The 23,470-nt window shown below is 35.2% G+C and overlaps 2 protein-coding genes across 3 annotated transcripts; one reads left to right on the forward strand and one right to left on the reverse strand.

Annotated features, from left to right (window-relative positions):
• Nucleotides 1-593: 593 nt before the first annotated feature.
• LOC128218393 (uncharacterized) lies at nt 594-5,814 on the forward strand. Of its 2 annotated transcripts, none has more exons than XM_052926058.1 (6): nt 594-666; nt 1,079-1,419; nt 1,606-2,075; nt 2,456-2,889; nt 3,118-3,400; nt 5,403-5,814. In XM_052926058.1, exons 2-6 carry the CDS (start codon nt 1,098-1,100, stop codon nt 5,580-5,582), a joined length of 1,689 nt encoding a protein of 562 aa, XP_052782018.1. In that variant the 5' UTR covers nt 594-666; nt 1,079-1,097; the 3' UTR covers nt 5,583-5,814. The 2 variants fall into 2 exon arrangements, with proteins under 2 accessions (XP_052782018.1, XP_052782019.1); XM_052926059.1 differs by having other exon boundaries at nt 597-666; nt 1,083-1,419.
• Nucleotides 5,815-12,220: 6,406 nt separating this feature from the next.
• On the reverse strand, nt 12,221-21,555 carry LOC128215959 (gamma-aminobutyric acid type B receptor subunit 2-like). The gene is made up of 9 exons (XM_052922559.1): nt 21,459-21,555; nt 20,480-20,566; nt 19,906-20,056; nt 18,479-18,593; nt 14,142-14,249; nt 13,472-13,594; nt 13,110-13,256; nt 12,618-12,806; nt 12,221-12,358 (listed from the first exon to the last, which is right to left on the reverse strand). Exons 1-9 carry the CDS (start codon nt 21,553-21,555, stop codon nt 12,221-12,223), a joined length of 1,155 nt encoding a protein of 384 aa, XP_052778519.1.
• Between the last annotated feature and the right edge of the window lie 1,915 nt (nt 21,556-23,470).

Consider the following 23,470-nt stretch of genomic DNA (forward strand, 5'->3'; position numbering starts at 1 on the left):
TTATATAGATCTACTGATAACACTGAATCATTTAGAAAAGACGTTATCTGAAATACAGTTTGACTGTTTTTCAAGGACCAACAGATGTATCATGTTAAAACTGCATTTAAAATGCGTTCAACCCTTTTCCAACCGAAAACGCGCGGCAACTTTATGGTCGCGGTTTCAACATTGTAATGAAATTGTATAAGACACGAATCTTTAAACACGAAATTATAATTAGAAATTTACATTTGTTTTGGTTCAAAACGTACGTAGTACATCTAGAAAAAACTTCATATTATTTCTTTAAAGGAGAAACAGGTATATCTCAGTATTTGTTTGATATATCGAGCATCGGAACACTCCAATACATGTACAGATAAAAGGACATGTTCGTAAAAAAAAAGCAAATTATTGTGTGTCCATTCGTTTTGATTCAGTAGTTCAATTGAATTCGTGTAGTGCGAACATCGCAAAATGTTAATTATTTGAAAGGTTTGGTAGTAATGATCATACATCGAAACATGCACTGATGGATAGAAATGAAATCATCCATATCACGCTTTCAAATACTTAAGCTACAGTCACCATTATAAGTCATCACTCAAATACTGCCTTAATCAGTTGACGTTCGTATAGAGAGGTTAAATAAGGACAGAAACAGTTTCGGATATAAAACAAACGGTAAATAGTAAGAGCACGCATTGTGTTTCATAACTTGTTTTTTATCTTAATTTACAAAATTAAAAAAGCCAATGTCATTAAGCCTACTGTTGATTACTAGTATTCTATATTGAATGTACTTTATATCGCACTGTTCTTTAGAGAAAAGATAATTGCAAAAAACAATTTACAAATGAAAACGAATACTAAAGTAGTAAGTTAATCATAAAAATGTAACTAGCAATATTTTTACTGTCAGAAGAAGATAGTAGGTTATATGTGTTAAAATATAAATCGAGTTCATTTATAACCGTTTTGAGTTACGTCTTGTTTCGAATCATGGATCCGAAAACATGTCAAGCACTATCAAAGAGTTTTAATAATGACGTCCGAGATAAGCTAAAAAAAATAAAGTTTTTCTATTACCGTTAAGTTAGGTCCTGTTTCTAATCATGGATCCTGCAGCGTGTCAAGCACTTGCAAAGAAGTATACGAATGACGTCCAAGATAAGCTTAAGAAGTATGACGTCCTACGTGATTTGGATGTTTTCGTTTTGGACAACTCGATTCGTGAGAGTACTGTTGGTCAGCTGAAGGGACATACTTTGGAAGACAAATGGACAATCTACGAAACATCGAAGAAATGCGGCTTCAAAAACATCATAGTCGCCAGCTTTAACCAAATGACTCGTGTCGATGACGTTTTCATGAAAGATCTGATAGCAAAAGGCGAAGACCCTGAGACACTTTGGGCTTTCTCCGAAATCACGGAAAGTAGGTTAATGCTGTTTCTATATTAACATATGTCTTCTGCCTTATATTTTGTACGTTATGTGTTTTATTAACTTAGAAAGATAATGCGTTTATTCAAACAAGTACTATATTTTGTCGTAAAAGTATTCAACTTTGACACTTAACCTTGTAAAACATAAAGACAGATTAAACGTTTGCATTTTTAAGGTATCAAGAATAAGATCCCGGATACAGAGAAGTTGCCGGTCGGACTACGAAAGATGCAATCTGGTGGTTTGCGAAACGTCATTTTTGAGATTGACCTTGGTGACTCTACCTATGACTTCGACAAGTTTACCGTCGCTCAAATGTGCTCTCTCCTTGAGAAGCTAATACGATGGTGCTTTGCTAATCTCGGCAAGAAGTCTAAAATTTTGTTTAATTTGCGTGATCTTCCTGACGCCATGTCTGGGGATGCAGATCGCGTGTTCATGGTGGTGTCATTTCTTTCAAACCTTCCTAAAGATATCCAGTTGTTTGGGTTGATTTTTGAGGAGCCGCGTGGGAAGTCCTTGCCGGAAGAATGCGGAACTTGGGCTAAGTATATGCGACAGGTTATGGACGACGCGAAATGGAAAGGACACCTTCTTGTTCATGTGCATGAAAAGTTTGGATATCTCGACGCAACTGCCCTTGAGGTTACATTTGTCTATTCTAGTTATCGTTACTGTATATTGTTATTCCAATGTTTCATTTTATCTGTGATTCTATCAAGGTGCGACTTTAAAACACGGCTAAAAAGTGCATATACTGGAAAATCTGTTAAGCACACATTTTTTTTTATCTGGAGCGGTTCAAATTTAAGCGCTAGGCCAATATGTCACAAATACACAAATCGCGTGTTCTCATGTTCAATTCAAATGAATTTAATCGGAACGCTTAAATGTTGTTATATAAGAATAAAGAGACATGATTCTGACACTGTTCTCCTAAGAGTGCCTCTTATTTACGCAATGTCGTTAGTTTTGCTACGACTAATACAGTCTAGCTTTATGAAACGCTTAATCTTTCATTAAAGGTGCTGATGAACGGGGCTGACGGGATATGGGCGAGTGTCTGTAACGAGGGAGCGGCGATGGGGAACGCTTCATCTTGTGTGACTCTCATCAATCTCGTGCGGCTTGGTAACAAAAAGGTCCTTCAGCGTTACAACTGCGCTTATCTCCGCAAAGCCGCAATTACCGCGACAGAAATAAGCACAGGAATACCGCCGCATAAGAACCAGCCTGTATACGGCGCCCGAGCTTTGGATTTCGTTTTTGATTTGGGAAAGGAAGAGTTTGACCTTGCAAGCTTTTTTGGAGAAACGGCTCCTGTTCGGATCACAACACTTGCCTCGCCTGAGATGGTGCGGTCACATCTTGTGAATCTATTCGGTGAAGATAAAAGCTTCACGGTAGAGCAAGCATACGCAATGAAAGAAGTTATGCTTGCAGATTTGAGAAGTGGAAGGTAAACAATAATTATAGTATTTAGAATAAATTAGGATAACTTTGCCTATCCTTGTAGTTCGCATTCAAATTTTAGCTTTAAGAAATTTTATCAAATTTCAATTATTGTTAATTAAAACCCGTGTTCAATAATTTCAAAACTTTTAGGATCTGTTTAACCAAACTGATCGGATGCAAACTACATTTGTACAATCAAATTCAATGCACACTTGTCTGTTTCCTGTTTCAGAAAGGAAGAATACATGAGCAAGGTTGGACTTGCGATCCTCTTTGATCGCTCTGGAGGTAAAGTAACACCTGCAATGAGGGATGCAATAGAATCAGACACGCTTCTCACTCCACACGCTCAGAATCTTCTTGCGGAGATCCGCGCACGCTGGGACGAGTGGGACCTTAAGGAGGATGAAAAAGACCGAGGGGACAACATGTTACTCTTTGATTCGTTTTACAATGCTTTTATGGCACCTTATTTTTCTTGCTACCGTTGCAACGACACGAAGAAAGCGCTTCAGGTACTTTGTTTGTTGTTAAGTTATCTAACCCAAACATCGCTAAACAAAACGTTTCTAAGATACAATATTCTTCTAGAGATTTTTCGAACATCCCGTATATCCTTTAGAAATTTAAGCCACAATTCGGTCGAGGATTGTTGAAACGGCAGGTGCAACATTACATCATGTGTAAAACTCTGTCAACTGCAAAAAGTATGACCAATTAACTTGAAATAATGCTACTTTTCCGCGATTGAAGGCACGTACCATGCCATTTGACCTTTGCATTTCATATAACCGTTAACCTTATAATCCTGGTTCAGTGACTTTTTAAATATGTGTCACTGACCGTTCGTTTGTTGTAGTTTAAATATTTAATGATAAACAACATAATAATCATATTCGTTTTTTATCTATGTTGCTTTCTTTGTTGATCATTTAATTAATGTACCGACATGTGCAAGCGCGGGTCCAGGATCTGACATTATAGGTGCGTTATTTAATATTTTGACTATTTTGACTTTTATCTTCTATATTCACTTAGACAATTTTCAAATAAAAGGTTTGCTACTTTATAATTCACGCTGTTCGTTGTCTTGAACCTTAAACAAGAATGATATAATATGGATTTCAAAATAATGTCATGAAATCCCCATGAAAACTGCTTAATATGTGTATTTACACAATGACAGTAATTCACTTTCCGGTGATCTTGACCAATTGTTGCAATGCACCAGTCAATTGTAACCACGCCCCCCGGGGGAGGGGCGTGGTTACACGTGGGGACTTTGACTTTCGGTCCAGCCAACCCTGGGTAAAATCCCCGTCCTGCGTGGACGAGCATATGGTAAAATCCCCGCCAAATGCCCCCGCACTGCAGGGACCCTAGGTTAATAGGCCCAATCCCCGCTATATTTTTGAGAAAACAAACCCACCGCATTCACCCGGCACTGCGGGGCCACCTGGAAGGTAAAAACACGGCCCATTACCCCGGCTATCCCCGGTATACCCCCGGACCTGGGGGGGGGGGGCGTGGTTACAATTGACTGGTGCATTATAGCTTATGCAAATGCAATTGAGGTTTTAAAAAGTAACATTGAATTTATCAGATCCCGTTAGCGCGCTAGAAACTGAGTTAACATTAAAATTTCATAGTCTTAATGAAAACTGTAATGATAAGTCATGCCTAGTCATTTAAACGAAGACGCGTTATGAACCATGAATTTACAAAAACAAAACTTAAAAACAATTTCTGCAAAACTCTTCACCTTAAATTACAAAATACACACTATATTTACGCATCACTTACGGGAAATGCCATTTAAAATTACTGTTTGTGTACATTATTACTTTAGTCATTATTGATTGGTGAGGAATTTCCTGTAACATGATATAATCATAATGTTGAGGAACCATGCTTCACCAAGTATCATAATGACTAATAAATCAACTGTTAAATTATGGATATGATACATAAAATTATAAAAGCGTTGGCAGGTTTTATTTTTAACAAATGTCAAAGTATGAGTACGTTCAAAATCCGTATATAATCCCTCTTTGCACTTCCGTTTATAATCCCTCGTTTGCTGAAAATACATTAAGTGTTAACATTGTCATATGCGAGATTTAAATAAACATACTAACACCTCAACTTCCATTCCTTTAATGAACTGCCTTTCGGCAATTGCAGTTACTGTACAGTTTTCTTAAATGAAATGAAATACCTTTTAACATTTCTTGAATGAAATAACGAACTGTTGGTGTAAATATAAGTAATGAATTGCGGGATTGATGTTATAATCGGGGATATGAACGCAATTGGGCTGGTTAAAGTACGCAAGGAGTCCACACACTTTAACCAGCCTAACTGCGATATTGACATCAATCCCGCAATTCATTCCTTAAATATTCCTTCTCAAATAATATGTATTTACAGAAGCCTTAATTAATTAGTATATGTATGGTGCAATAGTTTGAATATAAACCGTTTGCTGAGGTTTTTAATTGTTTTGCATCATTTCAGTGTCTGGACATGGACAGTGACGGACAGGTGGACTGGTCAGAATTCCTCGTGTATCTCAAGTGGGCGTTACACCAGTACCCCGAGGTCAGAAGCTCCATCGAGCTCATAGATGTCGCCTTCCAAAAGGGGCTCATTCCCGCTATGAGGGATGAACTTCTACGGCAACAGGAAACGAAATAAACAAAAGTATTTCGAGAGCAAAATGACCTTGAGATTAACGGTATTTGATATCATCGGGCAGAAGATCTTAAGCCGAGTACCTTTTTTTTGGAAAGTTCCCTTAATCGCAGGGCAATAGTTTTACTTACACGGTCTTCACCGAAATGTTGAATACTAGTATGCAAAGTTATTTACAATATTTGAGTAAATTTACATTTTACTGACCGTTCCAAGGCGGTACCTAACAATTCTTGATAAACATACCAATTATTTATATATATATATATATATATATATATATATATATATATATATAGTTAGTATTTATGCACTCTGCTGTTTGTAGAGTTTTGTGCTGTTCTATGTTTCTTGTTTGTGAATTTGTGTTCTATGTCTTTGGCGTTTGTCCATTGCCACTAAACCGGGTTTATGTTTAAACTTTTTGCTACTGAGCATGTTTCGGTAGCTTTTTGCATATATATATATTGATAGAAACGAGTTCATATACAATATAACAGGTCATCCAACATATCATATTCTGTGTTTTCCTTCCAGTGTTATTTTTGCGAAATTGTATTTATTAAAAATTATTGACGTCAGTGTAAAAATGACTTCCTGGGTTTATTTGTAGACCTTTTAACATCCTGCGAACATTTTTTATTCAGATAACGTTTTAATATACAATTTGTAGCTACATGTACTTAATTTTCATTGTTAGAGATTATATATATCATTGGTTATATATCATAATTGATTAATGTAATTATATCAATTCATAGAAGGGCTTGTGTTATACTCACATTGGCAATACTGGTAAATTCAGATGCTTTGTGACCCAATATAGTGTTGTTATTAGTTGAAAGGTATCGATATACAAAGTAACTCATCGAAAATACTTAAAAGATTCAGTTATTGGGAGTTGGACGTGAAATAATATATGTAAAAATATTAAATTCAACACATGACACCCTTCAAATGATACATAGCTAATATGGGGTCACAAAACAACCAAAACTCAAATAATTGTTCTTCATATACCTTTATTATGTTGTAATGAGTACATACAAGTAATAAAATGAAATATATATAAATATTCGCTTCTGTGTCTGTGCATTCAAGCTGTTCAGTGAGAGTGCAATTTTATGCTCATGAGCTTTGTCACAGGTATATTGTGTTTAATGTGATTTATTCGAAACATTCAAGAGAAGGTTGAAAATAGAAGTGTATACCTTTTTATTATGTGTATAATCATGACATGTTTTCCAACATCCCTGACCGATACTGCTACCGTGGTTGATTGTGCTCTATTTATGTAGTATGCAGTTAATGAAACAGTTTTCTATTTTATAATGTCAATGACAAGAAAACGAATGACAAAGAGTATTAAAACCGAAATTTATTGACATAAGGACAAACGTACTAATGTTTTCCAGTCAGTCAGACTTTGAAGTGCAAACTGATATTTGTATTGACAGTCAAAAATAATTAGGAATAACTTCGCGTAATACGTACACATGAACTATTAAAAAGTTATTCATGATTATTGGAGTGAAAATATGTTTAACAATTAGATTTCTTTTTAAAAAAATCCCTGTAAAGCCTCGTAAACTTGACAATTTTTCAACGTTTGGTTTCATAGATTTCTTAAGAAGTATTTACATATACATTTGAAAATATAAAGATTAGTTTGTCCACTTGCTATACAGAACCACACCTGTTCAACGAAGTCATTCAGGTAAAGATAGGCTGTTTTATGTGTTCCATTTCAATGACTACTAATTTTTTATGGTCATAACATTATGGAGGTAATGTATTAATTTCTTAGTTGCTTTAGATGGATATATACGTATGTATACTTTATGACCGAAGGGCATGACCTCTTCAGTGACAAAACATGTATTGAGAACCTTAAGAAAAGAAGCTTATTCGGTGCATAGCTTGAACCGTATAGCTCCTTCGTTTCATGTTCCTACTTGCCTCAAAGCGTTGAGAATACCGCTGAACCGGATTATCAAAACATTTAACACATGATCATCGACTGAATGACTTCTTTGCACAGGTATGGTTCAGAACAGCCTGTGTTGATGAGTCAAAATGTTGTCTCTTATATAAGCACAGATTTATAAAGTGATCAATAAAAACATGCGGGTGAATGTATTAAGTTCAAAACGCTTGAACTGGATAATAATATAAATGTAAAACATGCAAACATTCCCAGTTTACATTTTACAAGTTGTTTTGGATGATTTTTCAAAAAATATATTATATTCTGATTGATAAATTCTTTAAATGAGTTATTTGATGCCTCGTTTGAACTGTATATCCCCCTCATCCTCCTGCTTGTCCACCGAATAAAACGACCAAAATAATAATAGTACTCTAGGAACCGGTATTAGTTGTTCCTAAATATAAACATTAACTAAAGCATCGTGTCTTATGCAAGTAATGTATGCTAAAAATCACCAGATGTTTTCTCAGTTTAAAAAAGGAGCAGAAATAAAGTATTATGTTGGCTACATGCATATGTTTGTATTCTGATTGTTTAACAACAATTCAACTACGACATTTTTTCTGATATTTCTGACTGACTCTTCTCTTTAAAGTACACTGATATAGGGGATAAAAACTTAATTTACGGACCACTTACGATGATTTAAAGAGCCTATATTTTATCATTTGAGTATTTATGTACGTAAAACGACTGATGCAAGGAAAATTGTAAACACTTTGATTTATTGGTTTCGAAAAACTCTTACTATAAATGGTTTCAACCTGTCAAAATCTAGTTCAAAGTTAAAGAAAAATAAAGTAAAACAACGCATGATCGAAGTATTTAATACATATGCTAACTTTTGTGACCAATGAAGCATTAGTCTTGTTAAATGCATCGAAAAATAATTGATATGCAAAGTATTATTATAGTCTTTCTTGATACGTACGCAAGTCCTTGTAAAATGATACGAATATTATGTTAATGTATCATGCTTCAACAAAGAACATAATGGCCAATGGTATATGAATCAACTGGTTTAATGATGGATAGGATACTTAAAAGTTATAAAAGCGTTAGCAGTTTCTTTTTATATTTTTAACAAATTTCTTAATAATAGTACGTTTGAATCCGTTTTTAAACCCTCTGTACACTGATGCGTGCTCTCCCGTGGATAAGAAGGGTACCATAATTTGGTTTCCATTCCTATCTAATATTGCTGTCGCATGATACCAATATTTACTGGTTCCCTTCTGATTCCATTCGTTTAGTTGCGTTCGTCTAAATGCATTCGTCTATCGTCTATACGCTTATTAGTAAATGCATACTGCTATGTTTGATTGATGTATAATTAAGTTAGCTTTGAATGGTCTTATTACATTATATAAATATTATTAGTAATACTATTTGAAGTTTAATTGTACTCTTGTATTTAAATTAGTACAACAAAGTCAATTAAAAGTTAAAACTTGACATCTGTCATTTATTATTTAGACGTAGACACTAAGCAATAACATGAAGGAAACTAAAAGTTGTACACATAGACACATGCGGTAGTCCATTTCAAACACGAACGAAGCAATTGCACTAGTAATTTAAAAAAAGAAATGTCATAATGCAGCATGCATTAACTGGCGGATAATCCCTTTCATATCCGAAAGGGGATCGTTCCCGCTTTGAGGAACGAACACATGCGGCAACAAGAAACAAAATTAACAAAACATTTTTAGATGGAAAAATGTAATCGGTCATTAGACAATATTGACGTGTTCGTAAAAATGACTTCCTGTGTTTACTTGAAGACTTTTCCAAGATGTGAAAATGTAACACCTTGATGCCTGGTTACCCACTATATTTTTTATTTTAATTGATTGGTGTTTAATTGCTGATAACCAATATGCAGAATAGATGATAGAAAAACCTAGAAAAGTTTCCAGTGTTAAGACAGTTTCGTTTGATTTCATAATTTCGAAATGGAGTCAAGCAAACAAATAGAGGTGTGATATTTTTTTATCTGGGACCGCGAAAATGACATAGAGCCAAGCAAACATAACTAAGTGTGAAATTCTTACAAGAGACTGCGGATATGACATCGAGGGTAAAGAAAAATAGTCCCTCGCGAAATAAAAAACAAATTAAAAACAAAATCGGTCCTTTTATCCATTTCGAGCCAACGAGGATATACCAAATTGAGCAACCGAGTTTTGACTGTTTTTGGCATTTTTTCATGGCAAAACAAGTTTATCTGTAATACAACTTGCTTTATATTTCGTTTGCATATTCTATCTCTGCACAAAAAACACTTCAAATGTTACTTAACTGATATGGGGTCACCACACAACCCAAATGCATATACTTGTACATCGTAAACATTAATTGCGTGGTAATGAGTACATACAAGTAATACATGAATAATCTATCTTCGCTAATGTGTTTGTGCATTCAAGCTCATGTGGGAAAGTGGGGGTTTCTGTTTATTAATTTAGTTTTATAATTGGCAAATGTCAGTTTTTACAGACATTGTGTCTATAATAACGTAAGTGTTTCACCAAGCCTGACTGAAACTGTCGTCGCGGGGGGGGGGGGGGGTCTGTTCATGTACCATGCAATCAATGAAACATCTTTTTATTTTACAACAATAATGACGACAAAACTAATAACAGTGATAATCAATCTAGAAATGTATTTAATGTACAAACGTACTAGTGTTTCCCAATAAGACAAATTTTGAAATGCGAAAGTGGTTTATCGACTGATATTTGTATCGACAGTCAAGAGTAATACAGAAATTACACACATCTCCGAGTTATTACGTTTACATTTATCACAAGAATACAATAACTACCATCAGTACTATACGACTTACTTATATCACCGTGCTACACCAAATCTTCACTATACTTTATACATGAAAGATCATATAAAAGAGGTAAAGGTTCTTTTCAAAAGTTTCTCAATACATATTTTCACTGAAAAAGTCATGCTTTATCGGTCATGAACTATACACGTTTACACATGAATGTAAAACAACTATAAAATTAATTAATTGCCTCCACAATTTTATATAGATTTAAATAAGAAGTCAATGATATGGAACACATAACACACATAATATTCGTCTGAATGACTTCTTTGAACAGGTATGGCTTAGTTAAACATATTTTGACTATTTAAATCTATTTTTACTTATATAAACACAGATTTATGAAGTGATCAATTAAACCATGCGGTACAATGAATAAGACTAAAACGCTTTCACTGGATCGGAACATAATAACACAAACATTCCAAGATTTTTTATGGGTAAATCTGGATGAATTTATAACCAAGTTTAAGAACACTAATACAGTGGCGGATCTACCGGGGGACCCATAGGGCCCGTGCTCCCCCCAGCGGGCCGGCAAGTAATTTTTTTGGGGGGCACATCTTTATTGATTTAACTGTTCAAGAAGTTGTTTTGTCACAATTTACATTTTATATCAGCATTTGAGCAAATAAACAACCTGATTATCGAGTATAATATAGTTTACGAAACGAAAAAAGTCTTTTGAAAAATGACAACGGGGCCCGAACATTCGATAAAAAAAATCGGCGCCGCATTTTGCACAGACAGCTGATCAAAAGTAGAGAAATATGGCTGCAGTTATACGTGTAAGTTTACTGTTTTCAGAATATATCATAGACCAGAAATATAAGTTGTTTTAAACTGTTAACATGTGCACATTATATGTTCGTCATTGCTTTAAATAATGTCACTGTGTGCCAGCAAGATATCTGTGTGCATGGCAAGTTTAAATTCAAATCGTTGCCGCTTTGAAACTTTCCATTTCGGCCTTTATTATCGTCTAGTTCTCTGAATTATGTTAGAGCCTTTGTAAATTAATACATACTAATTTACTTAAAACCCTTTTTGGAATTTGTTGTCAAGTTGTTTTTACTTCAGTTAACTTTAATTTATAACGGCTAGATATTTATGTTGTTTTTGAAACGTTTATCTCAGTAAATGATATTTTTTTAATTCAATTTATCTGCCAAACATTATTGACAGTGAAGACAATTGATAATTCCATGTCATTATATGATTAAAATAATGCATTCAAAAAACCTTTGCTATGTTTATAATTAGAAGTGCCCCCCCCCCCCCATTAAGAAAGTCCTGGATCCGCCGCTGTAATGCTAAAAAATATTTTGATAGAAAAACGTTTTACCGAGCTTATTCGATGTCTCGTTTGTACTGTATTATGTATGTCCATCACATGTTCCTGCTTGTCATTGAGCGTTGACCACACAACGGAGCAACACGAACACATTTATAGGTCACCTCTTAAGGACTGGTATTAGATGTTTATTAAATATTAAATTCACCGAAGCATCGTGTCTTATACAAGTTATGTATGCATAAGAGCACCAGAGGTTTTCCCAGTAAATCCAAGGGGGATTAATCAAGAATCTTATGGGGTACATTTCCGTAGTAGTATTGTTAACGTTCCATCTGATTTCCACTTGATTCGGTTTCCCAGCTATGGTTAACATTAAGGTTTTGAACTACGAGGATGATACTGGTCAGCGCTGTGCAGCTTTAAAGATGTGTTGTCTTCCACACACCGGTTAAACAGTGCAATGGGGCCATATATATGAATCCTGAACATTTGCAATTCGAATTGCTGTCTTAATCGGGCTGTGTTGTACTTCTTGATGCAGTGGTCCCCGTTCCCTTGTTACTGGCCCCACAGCGGTCAGTTCCTGACTGACCAGGACCACCAACGGGGTCAGAGGTTACATCAATCCTCGCATATACAGCATGAATCTGCAAGGATAAGACAAATTGCCACTTATCATAAACAACAGATTAATTAGTCTGAACTGAAATATTTAAACATGCTTAAATTTCAAATAAGCTGGTTTAAAGGAATGATTTCAATACTTCGGTATCAGTTTTTGGAGGTTTTACTATTATCATTTTGTATGATACAACCAAGTGCTTTCATTTATTTACAAAATATCATCCAGATTGTCTGAGTGACAACTAGCGGCTAGACAATGGCACAGTAGTAGTATCAGCATACCTTTGGAATAAACACGACCATTTGCGTTACTGTTGTACCAATGAGGATGCAGCCAGAGTTAATGCCATAAAGCATGACGACGTTGTCGTCTAGAAGGAGGGACAGGGTGAGTCCAACGGCGCTCAAAATAACAACATTGTACAGACATAGTCCAATCTGGTGCGAGTCATTCAACGCTTGGATTTTAACCTGAGCGAGAACAAATTGAAAAAACCCAGATCAACAGAAAATGAATACATTGTTCAGCAATTTTATGTGTGTTTTAGTATAGACAGACACCACTTACGTTTAAACAACCATGTTTGGTTGGGAGAACAGTGATTCACATAAAAATAAATTAAATGTCCTCTAATACACTTTTCAGTAGATCTGATTCATAGAAAATCATGAAAAATAAATGTAAAGGGATCATGTGTTGCTTATGCTTGATAAACGAATTAAGTTATATATAATAAGCTTAAATGTATGAAGTAATATTGAAAGTGACCATACATGTCTTGTTTCCCATGCTAAAAATGCACCGAAGGATAGAAGTGCCCCCTCGACTACATAGACGATCCAAGAAAAGTAGATAGAATACTCGGATATACACATCCGGACAAAAGGATATACCTCTTCATCGTGTCCCAATTTAAAGATCTAAAGCAGATGAAACAAATATATAAGTATACGTACGCCGTGAATGGAGCCATTAGTATATATTAGTCTGAAAGAAAACTTGAAACATCTGCTTAAATCAGTTTTCAAATAACTTAATTTTATAAAAACAATTAAATATTATTTATATTAGAGTTTGAGACTTAAATGTGATATGATCAAGAACGTTTGTAAAAAAAAAATATGTAAGAGGGAACCTTATTTTCTAGATATTTCACGACCATGACATGTGGTCCAACAATTTCCCAGGCGACAACGATACACATGACAAACATAACGAGGCCCGCAATCACCGCTAACAGTTGGTAGTCTTTGATAGTCTGAAAGATAAGGAAAATAAATTAAAAGCATATACTCTCGTTGATACCATAACAATTGTATCTTGAATGCCCTGAATGATGCTTTATAAGATATGATTAATGATTGTTTCCAATTGCCAAATGTAAAGATTGCATACATTAATTGAAAGTACATGGACTCTTGTTAACAGCGATTCACATTTCTAAAAGATTCTTCATCTTAAAGCTTCTTCTTACTAATACACTATATAAATGTATATATAAGTAAGAGATAATCGATTCAGTTCTTCCAGGAGTTAGATATAATTAAAAAGCCCTGGAAAGTAAGTCATCAACCGTTCATAAATATCGCTAAAGAATGTCAATAAAAAAAAATGTATTCTTCGTCAACATGACACTATTGGCAAGGACCAATACAGTTTTAAATGATATGAAACATTTTGAAATTGATGTAAGCTGTTGCTGGTGTCTCCTCAGTCCTTTGCTGATTGTCATATTTTACGGACATTGTGCCATTCGAATTAATTTGAATATCTGCACACTTCTAATCATTACAGAAAGTACGTACCCGTTTCAGAAGTCTCTTGTTGGTAAATATTCGATAGACCCTCCACGTTTTAGTGAAAAGAGCTCCAAAGGTTGTAGTGAAGCCGATGCAGAAGCCAATCACTCGACTCTTTTAGAAAATATATAACAGTAAGGAATACAAAATAAATGTATTTATTATACCTCACTTTTATAGAACATATAGTAAAAACGCCAGGGCAATATTTTCGACTATCACCCCGCACTATCACCCTCTGCCGCACTGTCACCCTCTGACGTCATGAAATTGAAAATACGCTACAAATACGCCGTCATGTTGGATTTGTATGTGAAAAATTATGATTAATATAAAACTGGCATTGCAACCTTAAAATGCACTAATTATAAAACCTCACTTCTATAGAACATATGAAATTGGCAATACGGTACGAAAACGGGATTTACTGATAGTATTTTACTTAAAGTCTGTATCCTTGAGCGCTTTGTTTACCAGCCGACAATTCTTGCCAAAATGGCAGCAAGATTCGCAGCTGTCAGTGAAAATGGTATTTTGAGTCTTTAAAATACTACAGTTTTTGTTCGGTATAATAAAATCGCCTCGGTCGACAGTATTTACCTCAGGTTGACAATATGCACTGTCACCCTCAAGGCAGTCAATATTTATATAATATATTATCGTCGACGTCGATAACAAAACTCATGTTAAGGAACATCTGTCTTTTTATTTGTGGGAAGTTCCGTGCCTCATAAGCAGGCAATCATAGCATATGACTCAACAGGACTCAATGTCACAAATGGTATTACACAATTCAATAATAAAACTCATAAAATGTTTTAGTTCAAGGCATAGCATTTCTCAACTGAGTTGTAAATACGATATAAATACGTTTTAATCTTTAAGATTCTTGGCAATATTATATGTTTGCGACTAAATATCATTTTATTTATCGTGAATTATTTGAACAGATTACTGCCTATCATTTGATGATCGAGAGTTTAACTAAAAACAAGGGTGCATTGGTTAAGATTTCATTTTAAAATGGCAACATGATATGTACGCGCCTACTTAACCGCTAACCGGTGTTGCAAAGAAAACGAGCTGCCGACACTTCCGGGGTGCAGCTGTGCCTATTGTTTATTAAAACATAAGTTGTTATGATTTATATTTCATCTGATATTTTTTATTACATGGAATTATTATGAAAATCGTACAACGTGGAACCGTGTCAGAACACTGTCAAACAGTAAGTACGGGTTGGCAACGATTCCGGTTCAATATAGTACGAATTGTAGTGCCTTGGAAGTTTTTCTACCGATACGTACTTGTTCATATCGTGAGATCTGCTAGCATTTCAAGTACATTTTTGCGTATGAATATGGAACAGTTATGTAAAGTACGGTCTTCAGCAAAATATACTTTTTCTAAAAAGGTTCTATGAACGATGGCGCTGTTGCCCTAGTGATTGAGCTCTAGAGTAGTGGCGTCGCCTTTGAGTGTGATTCGTCTTTTACAATGTAACACTTAATAGCTAAATCTTGGTCTCAATCGAGTTAGAATAAAATATAGTTTGTAACGTTATGATAATAATACACTTATATGTTAATTGTAGTAACAATTACCGTTACTAAATATTCTATATACATATGATTTGAGTTAATTGAGATAAGTACATTGTATATAAACAGTACAGACATTCCCCTATATAGGCGGTGAGATTATAAGTATTTTCAATAGCCGAAAGTGTAAGATAGGTTAATCCCGACCCGAGCGTAGGGTGTTTTGCGGAAATGAGGTTAACCGAGGTTCTCCCACCTCAGATAAGTAGATCCAATCATGCTAGAAATTCTTATCTTGCCCACGGGCGAAGATAAAATGCCCGTATGGAACTCCTTTCTAATGGTCACCACATTGTAATTACCTCCCTTGTTGAAGACTTTCGTCTGTAGCGCATCATGGAAACCTTGTTTTATGGCAATATTTAGAACGCTGAATAATTATTTCTCGCTTCAAATGTCACCATAAAACACACCCGTGTGATAATTCGTGGTTGTCATATTTATGCGTGCAGTGATTCAGTTATGTTAAAAGTCAAATCGGTCTTTAAATAGTTCTGAGGAGAGTGCATTATTATTGTTTAAATGGTGCGTGAAAACTTTTTTGTGGTGCCATTTGAATCGAGAAATAATTAATTAGCATTCTAAACATTGCCACAGGACAAGGTTCCCATAATGCTACAGAAGACAGTCTACAACAAGGGAGGTAATCTGAGGTGGGAGAAATGCCTTTCCGTGATAAACTGTTTAATGACGGGGCCTTTTCAACATGGAATGTTCTGGACAAATCGGTAAAAATAATATTCAAAGTAAAAGTAAATTTGTTTTATTGATAACAACACAAAGCAATTGATATGTAAGATTTGAATTATGTATATTTTTCTTCGTCAGTATTGTTTATTTTACACATAGCGTTGTTGTATACACGAATACTAACACATATTTTGATTCTTTGATCATGTCTACTTACAAACATAAATGTTGTTTCAAATGTGTATCCAGATCCTATTTTATCAGATTACTCTTTAAGAACTATGGACAATAAATCATGTTTTAAAACATATGCATTACTATTCATCGTATTTGATTGATTGATTGATTGATTGATTGATTGATTGATCATTGATAATCAATAATTGATTAATTAATTGGTTGATTGACTGATTGATGGATTGAATGATTGATTGATTGATTGATTGATTGATTGATTGATTGATTGATTGATTGATTGATTGATTGATTGATTGATTGATTGATTGATTGATTGATTGATTGATTATTCATTGGCATAAAGATATCTGCTTTGTAAAACTAATTCAACGGGCGATATAAGACATTTAAACAGGGAATTTGGGATGCCTTACTCTTATTGTTTGAAATAATAAAATACATAATTTCATTTCATCTAAGAATGAGTTATCATATTTTCATAAAACAAACTTAAAAATCACAGCTGTATCGACAGACTGCAAACACGATATGACGGTAATGAAAAAGTGTCTTTTAATTTAAAGCTGCACTCTCACAGATTTACCGTGTTTACAAATTTTTAATTATTTGTCTTGAAAAAAGCACATTCTTGCGCAAATATCTGCAAACCAATGATAAACGATTCCTTACAAAAGATCTGATCGCAGATTTGCATATTTCCGTTCGAATATTAATGTATTATGGCTTAAACTGTTACTTACGGTTTAAGATAAATGCATAAAACATTTTTTTTAACTTCAGTATAAAAATCTGCGATCTATTTTTTGTCAGCAGTCTTTTTCCCTTGTTTCCATGGATTTTTGCAAAAATTGGCTCGTTCCAAGACAAAAAAATAAAAACAGTTGTCAAAACGTTCAATCTGTGAGAGTGCAACTTTAAAGTAGTGCCCTTTTTGCACGAGAAACTCGGTTCGACGACCGCATATGAAACGATGCCATCACGGATAATGATTTTTGGGTGTGTAAGCTTAATAATACTCGCACTCGGGCAAGGGACATCCAGCGAGTGTTCAAATAAGAGTGTTTGTCATTTTAATTTTTTGCAGCATAATGCACAGACAGAATGTAACCCTGACTACAGCTACACTGACTCTTTAACGTGCACCAGTGTATAGCATTGACACCCCGGACCCCCATTTAACGTCCCTTCTGGTAGACGATTTATTTAGTATTTTATAATGCTGTTGCGGGGACTCGAACCTGCGTTATAGTGTCTATTTGTTCAATGCTTTAAAATGATGGTAATACTGCACCATTATTTATTTATGCGTTATGTTTTGTTATGTTATGACACAATTTAAGAATTTTCCATCATGTACGTAGTCTTTGCCTATATCATTTGACAGTTAAGCAAACTATTTAATAATTGACATCATCATAAATCTATAAAATGTTGAATGACATGCATGTTCAACAGTTTTATATGTAATTTACTGTAACTGTAAAACTGTAACTGCAAAATAGATCACCGTGTTCAAAAAGCAGCCCTTTCTTATAGCCACATCAAAGCACGAGGTTCTTCGCTGTTTAGTAAAATAAATGTAAGTTTACGGTTTGTTACAAATTATGTTACATTTTAAAGACTTACCAGATCTGTTACTTGTCTGTGATCTGATACATTGACGGCAGTGCAACATTTTGGGATCGAGGCACTCGGATCTAAAATTGTTTGTGACACATAGCTATGGTGTAATAAAGTGAAGAATGACCTTGTGTTTTGATGGTTGTATACATTTTTTATTTTGAAGTGCTGTCCCGTTTGTTTGGTTTGGTTGTTTTTTTACTTTGATGTTTTTATCCTTAAACATGATCTTACCTTACACAAAATACCAGTTGTAGTTTCAGTTGTTTTTATAAACACGGTGGAATAACAGAGAACACAGCCCAACAGCAGCACGTTGTTTATATTTGGCGAGGAGAGCTTAACGATTCTGCAAAAAAATGTTTATCATGTAAGCAACTAGTGAGAATTGCTAGAATAGCTAGAATAATAACATATATTTTTACACAGAAAAGTATGTACAAAGAATTGATGTCCTTTAATTTTCCCCTATTAAAGACAATTAACTGGGATTGGTACTGATAATAACAGGCCATTTCGTGACAATAATGCATTTTAGAAACCGGATCGACAGCAACTTATTGAGGGATTTGAAAAACAATGATAATAACAGGGACTCTCGTGACAAGAAGGCCTTTTCAGGAATTGGATTCACACACAACCAAAGTATGGATGTTTTAAAACCTTGTGCTTTAAAATAACAACCAAGTTGTCCGGTTAGCACAGTAATTAGTGCACCTGTACTAATCAGGGAGTACCGGGTTCATACCGGGTTCATACCGGGTTCGAATTTCGGCATGGAGGCACGTGTGTTCAACTTGTGGCTACAAAGCCCGACAACTGGGATTCCTCCGGGCACTCCGGTTGCCCCCACAACACGAGAACACACTCTCACGTTTTATGGTACCAACGAGATTGATTAATATAATGTTGTAATAACTTGTTTCATAACACTCGTAAAATAAATAAGTTCCAATTATTCAGTTGAAACTGTCGTCGCCTTAAAAGAAGCATAGTTACAACTGACAGCCAACAGTAAAGTTATTACCACCTTCAATTAGTGACATAAGACAACAAACAGTTCAAAAGTTCCCATTTCCCTTTCGTAGCTTACATAAGAAGCAAAAAAACTGTATTAAACATTCTAGAGATAAACATGTGGATACTATGATACCATTTATTTCATGTTTTTCGGTGGTTTATTCCAATAAAACGGTGTATAATATCTCGATCATCTCACCGGTTGAGACAGTGAATTTGTCGAAATATAATTTCACTGTTTTCTTAGATATTACCCGTTTATGTGTAAATATGGTTACATAAACGTTTACAATTTTGGGGGAAAAATGCAACGAAGTCATATTATTTCGGTACCGGTTTGACGTCATCTGTTGAAATTTCGCGCGATTTTCATATTAAATATCAATCAATTTTGTTTTTGTTAAATTAAAATCAAAAATTGTTTCAGTGTAAGATTTCAATATATTTCATCGAATTGGCCACAAAAGTAATATTTCACGAGTGGCTTTGCCTGAGGTGAAATATATCCTATTGGTGTTCACGAGGTGATATCTTAAACTGAAACAAACAATTTAACTCTATATAATAATCAATGAATATATAAATTAAAACATTAAAGCACTCGGGCAACGATATATCCATACATACAAAATAGTGCATACTTGTTGTTCCGGAAGTACACATTAAAAGCAAAAAGACACACTGCAAGTAAGATTCCCAACGCTGCAAGTGTACACATGGTCACGTACACTTCTGCCGGAAGTACGACTTCAACGTGAGTGACGAACGTCGAGTCACGTGGTACGTTGCCATCTAGCGTGAAGGAAAAAGTTTCGTAATCAAACATGCGTGAGGCATCACGTTAAAAATGAAGTTACTAATGGTACAGAAGATCTCCAAGAGCAATCAGATGTCAAACACACTTCTGAATTGTTAACAATACGAATATCTGCCAAAACAAAACAACAAATTCAAGACATGTAATTAAATGTTTTTGTGGAGTGATCAATAGTTCCAAGATAAAATTTTGTGTTAAAATGGAATTGTAATTAGTAGATAGAAGACTCAACGATGCGAAGTCATAGTAACATATCTTTATGTTGTAAGTAATGTTTAGCAATCAGATCATTCTCTTGAAAATATGCTTCAACTGTTTTCAGCAATGCATTTTACACCCTTCTCCATAAATGCACAAGTGCATTAATGATTTAATTATTTTTATGGAGTTTGCCTCACCTTTCCACTGAAGTGCACCAGGTTCCCACTCAATACGTTGAGGGTCTAGATGAGTCTTGTAGATTCCAACCTTAACCCTCTTGCCACCTGTATAAAGTAAATCAGTTGAATTGACACTTTCATTTTCATGGGCTGGCCGCTTGTGTAAGATAGGTTCATCCAATTCCTTGCGCAGAACACCCTGCGCGAGAGTTTGGTTGAACCTACCTTAAACGAGTGGCCATGGAAGATGCTTTTTTTGCCCACCTCAGTTACACAAATACAGTTATGGTGATTATTATACGGTGAAACTGTTTTGTTAATATTGGGTAATTACATACGGGTATTTTTTTCATCTTTACCCGTAGGCAAGATTTCCAGAATGGCAAAATATTTTAATCTTCTTACTTAAGGTAGGATAACATATACGTATTACGTTTAAAGACAAAGCAATGAGTATCACATATTAACAGGACACCTTAGAAATTTGTGATGACGTTTCCAAAGTGATAACCCAACAAACATATTTCTGGTTAAGAGTTATTGATATTGTTTGTGTCGTCTCAGGTGTTTTTGTCTGTTTAGCTGACCGTTCCAAGGCGGTACCTAACAATCCTTGATAAACACGTCATGTAGTTTTTATATAGTATCTAAAATTATGCACTGTGTTGTTTGTGGAGTTTTGTGCTGCTGTTCCATGTTTCTTGTTTGTGATTTTTGTTTTGTGTTCTTTGTCTTTGGCGTTTACCCAGTGCCATTAAACGGGGTTTATGTTTTAACGTTTGGCTACTGAGCTTGTTTCTGTAGTTTTTCATATACATACTGGTGCTTGGCTTTTGCGTGTGTTTTTTTTGTGACGTTATTGCAGATTTACTACTGCCGGGGTTATCTACGTATTTTCTACTGCGAATTTGTGTTATATAAAATCAGACTTACCTTTAAGACAAAAAGTGAAATATGTTGAAACTGTCATGGACCTAACAAAACATAACAACATTACCCTGAACCCTCTGTATGATCACACTCTTGTCCGGATCGGCACCGCCCTGAGCATAAGAGACCCGCCCAGATATGCCTACTAGTTTCTGGTGGCCCATACAGTCAAATATGATGTCATTCATGTCTGGATCTTTGTATGTAAACTGTTCGATAGACTTTGGGTGATCTGAAATAGTTCAGTACCTAACGCTCTTTTACAACATAAACTAGGGTGCAATTTGCTTCAAAACTAAATATTCCAGTTCTTTTTGCAATGGTTAAATATCCGTTGTCAAATCTGTTCGTGTCTTATGGAATTGAATATATTGACGTACAAGTGTTTTGCAACTGATTCGTTGTAAATCCGGGAGCATCAAAATGCAAACAAACTTATTTAAGAAATATTACACACCACTGAGGGTTATATGATGTTATAAGAACCGGCCGGTGAGCCTCCGAAGGTGTATTTGGACCGAGGCGTTACCTTTAAATAAGGTATAATAAATATAGGGGATATAATGAAAGGACGCTTTTTTCGTGACCTGTATCACGTCGAGTTCGGTGTGTTAACACGTATCCGTCGAGACAATTTTTTCGCAAGTGAACATAGTATTTGTTCTATAAAGCACATTCAAGGCGCTTTAAAATTATTAGAAGGTAACGCCTCGGTGCAAATACACCTTCGGATGCTGACTGACCGGTCCTTATAATGTCTTATGACCCTCAGTGGTGTGTAATATTTCTTAAATTTTATATAATAATAGCTTTAATGTTAATATGGTGATGTTCAAATATGATTTATATCAACTGTAGTGTTCCATTTAGGTGCTTGTTATTCAATCAACATACTGAAGATTAATGACTTCAGTTTTTAAACTGGCTACAAAAATGCTTATTATATAAAAGTCGTATCACAAAGCTACAACACATCTTTGCTAGGATAACATCGAGCATTTGGGAATACAAAATCACTTCTGTCCTGAGCAGCCGTTTTTTCTTTTAGTGACTGGTGCCATTTGTCCTTGTGCCTCCAAAGAGCGGGATATAGGACAAAGGGGCACGATATGGGTTAAAGGGGCACGATATGGATCAAAGGGGCACGATATAGGTTAAAGGGGCACGATATGAATCAAAAGGCACGATATAGGTTAAAGGGGCACGATATGGATCAAAGGGCACGATATAGGTTAAAGGGGCACGATATGGATCAAAGGGGCACGATATAGGTTAAAGGGGCACGATATGGATCAAAGGGCACGATATAGGTTAAAGGGGCACGATATGGATCAAAGGGCACGATATAGGTTAAAGGGGCACGATATAGGTTAAAGGGGCACGATATAGGTTAAAGGGGCACGATATAGGTTAAAGGGGCACGCTATAGGTTAAAGGGGCACGATATGGATCAAAGGGCCACGATATGGATCAAAGGGCACGATATGGATCAAAGGGGCACGCTATAGGTTAAAGGGGCACGATATAGGTTAAAGGGGCACGATATAGGTTAAAGGGGCACGATATGGATCAAAGGGCACGATATGGATCAAAGGGGCACGCTATAGGTTAAAGGGGCACGATATAGGTTAAAGGGGCACGATATAGGTTAAAGGGGCACGATATAGGTTAAAGGGGCACGATATAGGTTAAAGGGGCACGATATAGGTTAAAGGGGCACGATATAGGTTAAAGGGGCACGATATGGATCAAAGGGCACGATATAGGTTAAAGGGGCACGATATGGATCAAAGGGGCACGATATATGTTAAAGGGGCACGATATGGATCAAAGGGGCACGATATAGGTTAACTGGGGCAATACAGGTTGATTTAATAATAATTTTGTTAAAATTATTGCATTATCATGTTTAATTAATTCGTATTTAATTATCAAAACAAAAATTGCGTATAGTTAGGTACAGATAAAGAAGTATTATATGTATGTCTTTAACAGTGAATGAGTTGTCACGTAGCTATTAATAAAAAAAAAACATTAATAAAGTATTAAGTATTTATCTGAACCTAAATCATATGTTGT

The sequence above is a fragment of the Mya arenaria genome, chromosome 14 (genome assembly GCF_026914265.1).
Source record: "Mya arenaria isolate MELC-2E11 chromosome 14, ASM2691426v1".
In the NCBI taxonomy this organism is placed as follows: domain Eukaryota; kingdom Metazoa; phylum Mollusca; class Bivalvia; order Myida; family Myidae; genus Mya; species Mya arenaria.

What these genes read in the sequence shown, in the direction of transcription:
- LOC128218393 (XM_052926058.1), top strand. Translation starts at nt 1,098, where the DNA reads ATGGATCCTGCAGCGTGTCAAGCACTTGCAAAGAAGTATACGAATGAC. An exon ending in TCGACGCAACTGCCCTTGAG is followed by an intron (nt 2,076 to 2,455) that starts GTTACATTTGTC and finishes CTTTCATTAAAG; the next exon opens with GTGCTGATGAACGGGGCTGA. An exon ending in GCAGATTTGAGAAGTGGAAG is followed by an intron (nt 2,890 to 3,117) that starts GTAAACAATAAT and finishes TTCCTGTTTCAG; the next exon opens with AAAGGAAGAATACATGAGCA.
- LOC128215959 (XM_052922559.1), bottom strand. Translation starts at nt 21,555, where the DNA reads ATGGGCCACCAGAAACTAGTAGGCATATCTGGGCGGGTCTCTTATGCT. An exon ending in CAACTGGTATTTTGTGTAAG is followed by an intron (nt 14,250 to 18,478) that starts GTAAGATCATGT and finishes ATTTTCTAAAAG; the next exon opens with AGTCGAGTGATTGGCTTCTG. An exon ending in TGGTCGTGTTTATTCCAAAG is followed by an intron (nt 12,359 to 12,617) that starts GTATGCTGATAC and finishes TTATCCTTGCAG; the next exon opens with ATTCATGCTGTATATGCGAG.